Below are 10,767 nucleotides of genomic sequence, written 5' to 3'. Positions count from 1 at the left end.
CACACACACACACACACACACACACACGCACACACTTAGTCAATGGATCTGTTAGGTTAGATTCTCTGATAATGAATATAGAATATATATATATATATATATATATATATATATATATATATATAATCTCAAAGGGGTGGCTCATGCAGTTGTCAAAATGGATGAGTTTTGTCTGATTAAAGTCCCTGGGTCAGATGTTAAGCTGCAGGCTTCTCCTGACTTCCAGTAGGTACTGGGGCCAATGAACCAGGCAGCTAGGATGATGAAGCAGGAAGACTGTGGCTGGTTGATGCAGAGATATATGAATCCAAGATCATATGGAAGGTTCTGATGGCTCCAAGGGTCAGCCAGCAATCTGGTGATCCAAAGAACCAGAGATCAGTGAGCCAGGTGCAGGATCCAGATCAGCAGGTATCAAAAACTCTCTACAATGTTGACTTTGAGAGGAGCAGGCCACACTCCTGAGAAAATTTCCTTTCAGTTGCACTCTACCTTAACTGCTTGGAAAAGGAGCCCTGATGGCATAGTGGTTACAAGTCGGGCTGTGATTTGCAAGGTTAGTTGCTCAAAACCACCAACAGCTCCATGGGAGAAAGACAGAGTTTTCCATTCCCATAAAGAGATGCAGTCTCAGAAACTCACAGGGGCAGCAGTACTACCCTGTTCTATAGCGTCACTATGAGTTGACATCAACACCATGGCAGTGAGTTTGGTTTGGTTTCTGGCTAACCCAAGGAGATCCTGTCATGGAGTTGATTACGTTATGTTAGATCACACCACAAGGAAGGCCTCAAATGCCAAACTACTGAGACTCCTGGCCCAGCCAAGTTTTCACAAACCCTATCACAAGAGGCTACAGAAAGTTCGTGGAAAATGGAATAAAAAGATAATGGAGTTTTCCATGAACTTTCGGAAGCCCTGTCATTATGTATATGTATATAATGTACCTATATCAGGGGTTCTCAAATTTTTTAAACACAGGGTCAGTTCACTGTCCTCAGACCCATTGGAGGGCTGGACTATAGTTTAAAAAAAAAACATGAACAAATTCCTATGCACACTGCACATAACTTATTTTAAAGTAAAAAAACAAATGGGGCAAAAACACCCGGCGGGCCGGATACATGTCCTCGGTGGGCTGCATGTGGCCCACAGGCCATAGTTTGAGGCCGCCTGGTCTGTATATATATATATATGCATATACATATGAGGGGGTACTCCCCCCAAACTGCAATTTTTTTCAAAGCTATGTCTTTAATTTTTTTTACAAAACCAACATTATCACCTTCAAGGTACACTTCATTACACTGAATACATTTGTCAAATCTGTGATTCCAGTCTTGGAAACATTTTTCAAACTCATCTGTTTGGATGACTGAAAGCACCTCCACCCCCACCCCCTTTTTTTCACCTCTTTTACATCATCAAATCTCTGTCCTTTCAATTCCCTCTCCATTTATGAAAACAAAAAGAAGTCACATGAAGCAAGGTCAGGTAAGTAAGATGTGTGGGCCAAGAGAGGAATGTGCTTTTTGCCCCAAACTGGCACACTGAGATGGCTGCGTGAGCAGGTACATTATCATGGTGGCAAAACCAGTCTTCTGTCTGCCACAAATCAAGCCTTTTTTGTCACACACTGTTACGCTATCTTTTCAGAACCTCTAAATCAGTGGTTCTCAACCATCCTAATGCCGTGATCTACAGTTCCTCATGTAGTGGTGACCCCCCAACCATACAATTATTTTCATTGCTACTTCATAACTGTAAATTTGCTGCGGTAATGAATTAGATCGGTTCTCACAGGGTGAGAACCACTGCTCTAAATAGAAAGCTTGATTAACAGTCTGACCTGGTGGAATGAACTCCAAATGCATATCCCCCTCACATAAGAAAAAAAAGAGCATCTTCTTATCTTTGATTTCACTTGATAAGCTTTTCTTGGGGGCGGTGATGATGACGTCTTCCACTGACCTGATGATGTTTACCTTCGGGGTCCTTACAATAGCGCCCTGTCTCCTCACCAGTAGTGAACTTGGGAAAAATGTCTGGGTTGCTTCAGAGATGTTCTTTCAAAGCATGCAGCATGTTTCCAGTTGAAGCTCTTTTTGCTGGTCAGTCAGAACCCAAGGGACATGCTTTTCAGTGACCCTTCATGCAGAGATGACTCAGCAGTGAGGTCTGGGGGTATAATTCTGAAGGATCACCCCTGAAAACCAGGGAGCACACCTGTACTCTGACACACATGAGGTGGCCATGAGTTGTAATTGACTTGATGGCAAGGGGTTTTCTCCCAGTCGTTCTCTGAACACATCATTTGCGTTTGTCTTCTGCTGGCTGCCGAGCCCTCATTCGAGTAAGCTGCTTGGAGGCACCGGTTCTGCTCCTGCTCAAGCAGTGGGTTTGAGCTGCTTCTTGTACCACCTGCCGGAAGACACTCTCCAGGGTCTTGACTTGTACAAATGCATGAAGATCCTAAAGAAAAAAAGAAGCAAGCTCAGCTTTAAGTTCTGATTCTGCTCCTTTTTCCTACACTAGGAGGGTCTGAGAAGGTTGCACAGGGCAGGAGAGGGAATATTGGCGGCCAGGTGTACCTAAGATGACATCGAAATCAGCAGCATTGCAAAGAGCTGGAGGTGCCAATCTCCTGCTGCACATCTGTCCCAGGCACCATCCTCAGGCTCCTCGCTGGCCTAGGACTCTTCCCACCAAACTAACGTTGGCACAGACTGCTCCCTAAGGTCACCCACTTCACAGGAAGGCAGCTCTCTTGCTGCCGCCAACCCACAGAACCTGGGGTGGGAATTACTGTGGGTTTTTCCATCCTTCACCCTCCTCTGCAGCAGTAGCTCGGAGAACCATGGGAGTTGCCATCTGCTCTGATGCCTTTGCTCCTCAGGGCACAGAGATCGGCCTCACCTTGCTCATCTGGACCAGGACAAGTCAATCGTGTCTCCATGGATTTTTTTTTTTTAGGACAAAGTAGAAATGATCCTTCGGGTTTCTGAGACTGGAAATCTTTACAGGAACAGACAGCCTCATCTTTCTCTCATGAAGCAGCTGGTGGGTTTGAACTGCCCACCATCCAGTTAGCAGCCTGATGCTTCACACAATACCCCCAGGACCTGTTGATAGTGGTGGGTTTTATGTGGATTGGGAGTATCTTCTCTGAGATTTGAGCCAGTACACGAGGCTGGACTGCTTGTGACATGAAGCCTGTTCCCCACCACACCATTCCGCTAATGGAAGCTTGCCAGCTGCTATGGTGCTGAGGAGATAGCAGTAGAGCTTTCAGACTAAGGTGGGCTATGCATGACCATGTTCCAATCTGAATTTGAGCATGGCAATGACCTCGGGATGGGCAGCATTTTGTTTCATTGTGCCAGTTACTAGTTAATGAACAACCAGACACTGCCAAGGCAATTTACATCTGAGCCAGGGCAATATGACTCCGTTATGGGGTGGATTTTGCTGAAGCTGCCTACGTGTTCTTCCTTGGGCTTGCATTGAGTGAGTCTAACACTGAGGCCTTTCTTCATTCAGTCTGTGTCAGATAACCCGGCTGCAGAGTATGGTCAGCCCATTACATCCATCTCTCCATCATTGGGTTTTGCCCTTCCCCTATGACACCTTGTGACTTCTCCACTGGGTCCGTGCCCTGCCAATACCCACCCAGCCTTCTGGGCACCGAGGGCTAGTGCTCCACCCCCAACACTACCACTCTGCTTGTTTCCTGTAACTCCATTCACCCCCCTTCCACACAGTCTCTTCTGTTTATCTAGGCAAACTGTGTTTCTTCAAGATGCCCAAAGATGCCTTGGAGGATAGGAATCACGTTACCCCAGTTCCTGATGTTTGGTATCACAGTTCACACACACCATAGTTGCCTTTAGAAATATTCACCAAGTAAATGACATGAGAAGTCCCATCTCTCTGACAGATCTCCCCTGACCCGTGGGAAGAAAGACAGTAAATTCTCTTTTATTCTTGCTAGAGCAACTTAAATTCTCCATCTTCCTTGTGTTGGGAAAAAGAAGAGACGTTCTACTCCTGTAAAGAATTACCATCTAGGAAACTCACAGGGCCAATTCTACCCTGATCAACTGGGTCACTATCAATTGGAATCAATCCAGTGGCAGTGAGTGAGTAACCTTCTTGTGATCTTTCACAATGTGGTCTTTCTAGCACTGTGTCCTTTGCTGCCCTGTGATGATGGCAGGTGGAGTGGCCTTCAACTTTGCTGTCGTTATGGTTGCCCCTCCCCTGCCAAGACCAAGCCTGTTTAAGACATGGTATTCCTCCCTCTATCAAGAATTTCTGGGCCTCTACTCAAGTACTCCCTCAGAGCAAGAACGCTGTTCTATTAACCTGGCGTGATGCTCACCTTTCCAACACGATCGCTGAAGACAAAGTAGGTGCATAAGCAAATGTAGTGAAGAAAGCTGATGGTGCCTGGCTATCAAAATATATAGCATCTGGGGTCTTAAAGGCTTCAAAATAAACAAGCAGCCAGCTAGCTGAGAAGCAACAACACCCATATGGAAGAAGCACACCAGCCTGTGGGATCATGAGGTGTCAATAAGATCAGGTGTCAGACATCAAAGAACAAAAAATCATATCATTGTGAATGAGGGGGAGTGGAGAGTGGGAACCCAAAGCCCATCTGTAGGCAACTGAACACCCCCTTACAGAAGGGACGCAGGGAGGAGATGAGCCAGTCAGTATGCATTATAGCACCGATCAAACATACAACTTTCTTCTAGTTCTTTAATGTGTTCTTCTCACCACTATCATGACCCCACTTCTACCTTACAAATCCAGCTAGCATGTACACATAAGAACTGGAAACACAGGGAATGCAGGACAGATAAATCCCTAAGGACCAATATTGAGAGTAGCCATACCAGGAGGGTAAGGGGAGGTGGCGGGAGAAAGGGGAAGCAATCACAATGATCTACATATAACCCCCTCCCAGAGAGATGGACAACAGAAAAGTGGGTGAAGGGACACATCGGTCAGTATAAGACATGAAAAAATAATAATAATTTATTAATTATCAAGGGTTCAAGAGGGAGGGGAGGGGGGAGGGGGAAATGAGAAGCTTATACCAAGGGCTCAGTAGAAAGAAAATGTTTTCAAAATGATGATAGCAACAGATGTACAAATGTGCTTGACACATGGATGGATGGATGGATGGATGGATGGATGGATGGATGGAATGTGATAAGAGTTGTACGAGCCCCCGGTAGAATGATTTTTAAAAAGAAGAAGAATTGCTATCCACCAGTAATTACAGTATTTTTAACTGCCCCAGGTAAATAGTTTATTTAAAAGATTTGACCAATTCTTCTGTGCTGCATATGAAATGCCAGGCTCTGATTTAGCACTTTAACTATATTAACTTGTTTATTTGCCATAACAACCTTATCAGTTAGTCTCGCTTTGCAAATGAGGAAATGGAGACAGAATGGTTAAGGTGCTTGCTCAAGATCGCATCATTTTATGATGGGTGGCTAAAACAGAATTTAGAATCGCTGGCTGGCTTCAGAAGCCAGGCCATCCCCACTGTCCCCTGCCACCTGTCAGCATCGTCCCCAGGGATCTAACTGAATGAGTCCCATTGCTCTTCTCAGATTGCTGGCCCGGAGAGCAGAGGGTCTCTTTGACCTGACCCGCTTAGCAACATGTCAATGTGTGCTTAGTGAATGTGCCCTGGAACGCTGATTGATCAGCTACTGGCTTGAGTACAGCTTCTTCGACTCAGTTAATTGTGCACATTGTAACCAACACCAGTCCTAAGATTCATGCCCTCAAAATATATTTGTTTCAGATAGTCTAGGAACCATGCCAGGACTTAACTCTAATAACACATGGTACCAGTGTGGAGTACTAGTAATGACTTAAAGGCAAATGCCCTTTGTGGAAACTTATTAAACCCATAAAATGTGATCCTGCCCCAAACACCAAGTTCCGTGCCTCTCTTCTCTTCTTAATGCTCTGAGTACGATAAAATAGGCCTTGTTTTTTCTTAACAGTTGTGGACTTTCTCTTCAATTAATACATTTTGCCAGGTGCTAATAAGCCGCTGGTGCCATAGTGGTTATGTGTTGGGCTACTAACCACAACATCAGCAGTTCAAAACCACTAGCCTCTCCTCAGGGAAAATATGAAATTTCAGTTCCCATAAACTGATACAATCTCAGAAATCACAGGTATAGTTTTCCTCTGTCCACTAGAGTCCCTGTGAGTCAACCGTGACTCGATGGCGGTGCTAAGAAGAAGGCACTGCATATTACTCACCTAAGGGAATCAGATTTGAACCTCTGTTCTGATTTCAACGAACAAAGATGAAAAACACAGTGGGGAGATGGTACGGTGAGGGAAGGAGGCTGCCGGTTTGATACAGGAGTTATTCATAGTGTAGTGTTTGGGTACTTTTTGGAGCCAATACTTATTGCCTCAGGGTGTTTCTAAATTAAATACCAGGAATAAAGTATTTATAAATAGTAAGGGTACAATATGAGCATATTCATCCCAGCTTCGCCCCTGTGCAGTCCCCTTCGCTTCCCCTAGCAAGGAGCACTCTTCCCCGGGTGGTTGACTGGTTAGCTAGTTGGGGTAAGTTGGTTTCAATCATATCCAATCCAACACTGTTTTCTGAACCTTTTGAGAATGACATTTATTATGCTTAGATGACATTTCTTAAATAGTAAAATCAACATAATGCAAAATTTCAACAAAAACAATTTAATAGTAAGTGAGAAATAAGAAGAATATCATTTTTGATAATAAGGTATCTGTTTTCATATATAAATCTCTGATAGTATTACAATAGAAGAAATAATAAAGACAACAACATTTGTACCTAATGTAGATTAGCCCCTGGGGAGATAAAATAAAACGCACTGCCGAGTCTATTCCAGTTCCTGTCAGCTCTCCTGGACAGTCGGATTTCGCTCAAGATGTCCAAGGGGGCAGAGCTTTCTAGAAGCAGAAAGTCTCCTCTCTCCCCCGAGGAGTGGCAGGTGAGTTGAGACTGCGTACGTTGAGGTTAGTGGCATCAGGTGTAACCCTCTCCACCCCAAGGCTCCTCCAGTCATCGTGTACAGTATGTGGCACAATGGTTTTATCTGCTGTTGTGAGGTGCCATCAGGCTCAGTTCCGACTCAGAGGTACCCTGTATGAAGCATTGCCTGGACCTACACCCTCTTCACGATTGTGCCCATGTGGTAACCACTGTGCCAACCTATCTCATCGAGGCCGTTCCTCTTTTTAACCAGCTCTCTACTTTACCAAGCTTGATGCTCTTCTCCAGGAGCTGGTCTCTCCTGACAAATTGCCCAAATCTGCTCAAAATTCTTCTTCAGCATCACAATCCAAATGCCTTGATTCTTCTTCAGCCTTCCTTATTAAGTGTATAGTACTCTATCTATTTGTCTATCGTATCTGTCTCTCTCGCTCTCTCTCTATATACAGTATATATCAGCATTATAGTCTGATACAGGTGTGCTGTATAGATGATTCAAAGACCCACGAATAGCATTGCAGAGAGTGATAAGATTTTTCAAACTTGTGAAACAAAATGCATTATAGTTACATGCCTCAAAAATTCACCATGTATCAAAAAAATTTTAAGCCATTTTATTGAGGGCTCATACAACTTTTATCACAATCCATACAGACATCAATTGCATAAAGCATAGTTTCTCCTGAAGGTAAATAGAGGTTGCACAAGGGCTCAGTTCATTATAAGCCAGCCTATACCTTCATAACTGTCCAGCAGGATATTTGGGAGGTTGTGAGACATGGGGCCAGTGTGTTGTGCAGAACCAGCCCAACCTCATACTACTCTCGCCGATCTGGCTCTGCTTTCTAAATGCCAGCCATGCTCCTTAGGCCCTACGCCTTTCCAAACCAACCCCACTGATTCCCCCAAATGGCTTCTCTTGTGTGATAACGACTACCTCAGACAACCACTGGGTTCACAGTCCAAAGAAGAATTAGGATTTATTCTCCTGGCTGTCCTTGATCACCAGAGAGATGCCTGCAATAAAACCCCGATTAATTGAGTGAGTCAGATAGGAGATGATCGCACAGTCCATGAGATCAAGGGCTGAGTCCTCCCATCAGCCCAGAAAGTCTCAGCACCCAACAGAGGACCTGCGTCTTACCCAGGCGTGCTTGAAAAATACATCACTGTAGGGTGAACACCTGGTAAAATGAGATTGCTACTTTCAAGCTCGTAGAGCAACACCTGGTCTCGTGGAAGGCTGGGGTCAGGAATGACTTGAACACAGCATTTCTGTTTGAAAGAGACTCTAAATACCTGAGCCTCAGAGTAACCCCGAGGCCCTCTGTGGCTCTGAGTAGGGCAGAGAGCAGGTAAGGACCCTTAGAAGTTGTTTCCTTGGTTAAGAGGTTTTCTGGATTTTCACAATCGTGGCCGAGGCAGCCCTTATGAAGCTTACTTTTAAACTGAGTAAATTCGCCTCAACAAGGCCAGTCACCTGTCCCGTGGCAGGAAGTTGGTCAAATGGCAGGGTGAGATTTGGTCCTAGACTGATCTGACTCTAAAGTTTCATCGTCCTCAAGAAATCGCACTGCTTCCTCTGGCTGAATGGACAATGCTGGGTTCCACATAAGCCTGCGTTTGAAGGAACATGAAGTGCACATACCTGAGATGCATCTTGATATCAGTTTATTCCATGTGAAGTTCCAATTGCCAGCCCTCTGATATTCCATTTTCTTAGCGGACCCGTCACAGTCCCTGGGTGGCAAAACTCTGAAGTACTCATCTACTCGCCAACACATCGGTGTTTCCAACCCTCCTAGAGAAGCCACAGAAGAGCGGCCTGAGCCTGCTTTTGAAAGGACACAGCCAGGAAACGCTATGGAGCAGTTAGCTCGATGGGACACCATGTGGTTTCTGTAGGCTGGATGAGACTGTGGACTGCAACTCTTTGTGTTTCTACTCAGTGGCTCTGTGCTTATTTGATTGATTGGGTCTCCTGTGAGTTCAAGTTCATATGAGCTTGAGTGGGCACCTTGAGGTCAAGCACAATGTCCTCTTTGTCTCTGGGTCTCCAGCACCTAGCGTGGTGTCTGCTGCACAGTGGGTAACAGGAAGCTTTCGTTGATTTGGATTTCATTGAACTACGTTTCTCCTTCTAGGCCTTGGCCTTACACCATATTTCAGCGAGGCTTTGACCTGGTTTTGGGAGAGCAGCCTTCCGATAAGATCTTCAGGTAAGTGATTGTCTAGGGACTTTGTTCTGTTTGTCGGCAAGTCCTGTGCTTCACTTTCCACTGAACTTTCTTTCCTGGAGATGAAGGGGAGAATGGGAAACCCCGGGGACCCTCTGTCTTCCTAGTAAGGAAAGTATTGCCTCCCAACCATGCTTGGGGATGGTGTGGAGTGCATTCTGTTTGATTCTTGGCTTTTTTCTTGATGGCTCTGTGAGCACACCTCCATGGTTTCCTTAGCCTCTCAAAGCCTCCAGTTTGTGCAGGTCTCACAGAGGTCGGATCTGGCCGGATCCTGTGAGGAATCCACGTGGGAGGGAATGCAGCAGAAGGCACTCTGTGTAGACACTGGCACCGAGTTAGTACCAGAATCCGCCTTGCCATTCTGCAGCTGCCGACTGGGCCCCTTCTCATCAAATCTTAGTTGTCCCAAAGGATGACCTGCTGCTCCGGCCTCTCCCTTTCCTCAGCAATACCTCCTTAGTTATTTTCAGCCCCTCCCTACTACCTTCCTGGTCAAATCAGATGCGTCTTGTCCCTTCCAGGTGACTACTGACACATCTGGGGATAGCACATAGACAGAGTCTGGGCGCTGGCTCTGAATGATGGAGCTTTCGTAAACTTGAATTCACACCTTTAGCCAGAGCACAGGTCGATTTCCGAACGAACTCCAACAAGTGGGAATCCATTCATTCTGCCAGTCCCCGCTCCACTTAACACACATTGGCTGAGCACTACCAAGGGCCGAATGGCGACTGCTCCGTCTGCAGCATGGTTGTTAATACTCCATGAGCAAGCCCTCAAGTAGAGAAAGCAGACAGCCCTATGTCCTACGTAAGTGTCTGGTGTCAAAGAAAACAAAGAGTTTTGTTTGTGCCACCGATGACAGCATTGGGAGGACTGTTAACTAAGCCTGGAAGCAGTGTGGGGCGAGTGGACGCTACTTTCTCTTCATTGCACTTCCCTTGCGTCCTTAGACCTTCCCTGCAGCCGTTCCTGCCAAGCTGCTCATTGGGGGTGGGGTGGGGGGTGTTGTTTCCCAGAGCTGGTCCTCGTTCCCAGCTTCTCCTGCTCCTCTCTTGGCATGGGCGGGGTAAGCTCGGCCGCATCTGGGTTCACGGAGGACGTGCCCCCAGCTGGAACTCAGACTCACACAACCCCTTCCTTCCAGCGCCTTCCCTTCTCCGGGCTTTCTTGAGTTTGCCCCTCAAGCAGGCTGGGCCCCAGGCTGGTTTTGAGGGTCTCTGCCACAAGAGGAAGTCAGCTGTAGCCTCGGACTGCAACTTGGAGATTGAAACTCTCTGACAATGATTTATGATTTGGCTGACTGTTTTTTTCCTCTTGCGCTTGGTTGGCAGGCTGTGATCTTCAGAGGGCGATAGAGAAATAGCAGATGGGAGTCTGGTGAAGTTTGCCTCTGTAACATGGGGAAGTCCCCAGTCCCCTAAACTGAGCAACAAGCACTTTGAAAGTTGAGGGCTACCATGAAATCATGATTGGAGTGAAACCTTTACAAAAGCAGTGCTG

At 46.0% G+C, this 10,767-nt stretch overlaps 1 protein-coding gene across 1 annotated transcript in view; it reads left to right on the top strand.

Annotated features, from left to right (window-relative positions):
• The window catches only part of ASTN1 (astrotactin 1), a 402,092-nt gene that overhangs the window by 257,349 nt on the left and 133,976 nt on the right, over positions 1–10,767 (top strand). Inside the window, exon 9 of the mRNA XM_004706713.3 lies at positions 9,169–9,243. Within this exon, the coding sequence (XP_004706770.1) occupies positions 9,169–9,243 (75 nt within the window). The remainder of the gene's footprint in view (positions 1–9,168; positions 9,244–10,767) is intronic.

The sequence above is a fragment of the Echinops telfairi genome, unplaced genomic scaffold (assembly GCF_000313985.2).
Source record: "Echinops telfairi isolate 266 unplaced genomic scaffold, ASM31398v2 ScPeMD7_7424;HRSCAF=8462, whole genome shotgun sequence".
Lineage (NCBI taxonomy): Eukaryota > Metazoa > Chordata > Mammalia > Afrosoricida > Tenrecidae > Echinops > Echinops telfairi.
The sequence above is the reverse complement of the archived record's forward strand: the minus strand, read 5'-3'. Positions and strand labels throughout refer to the sequence as shown.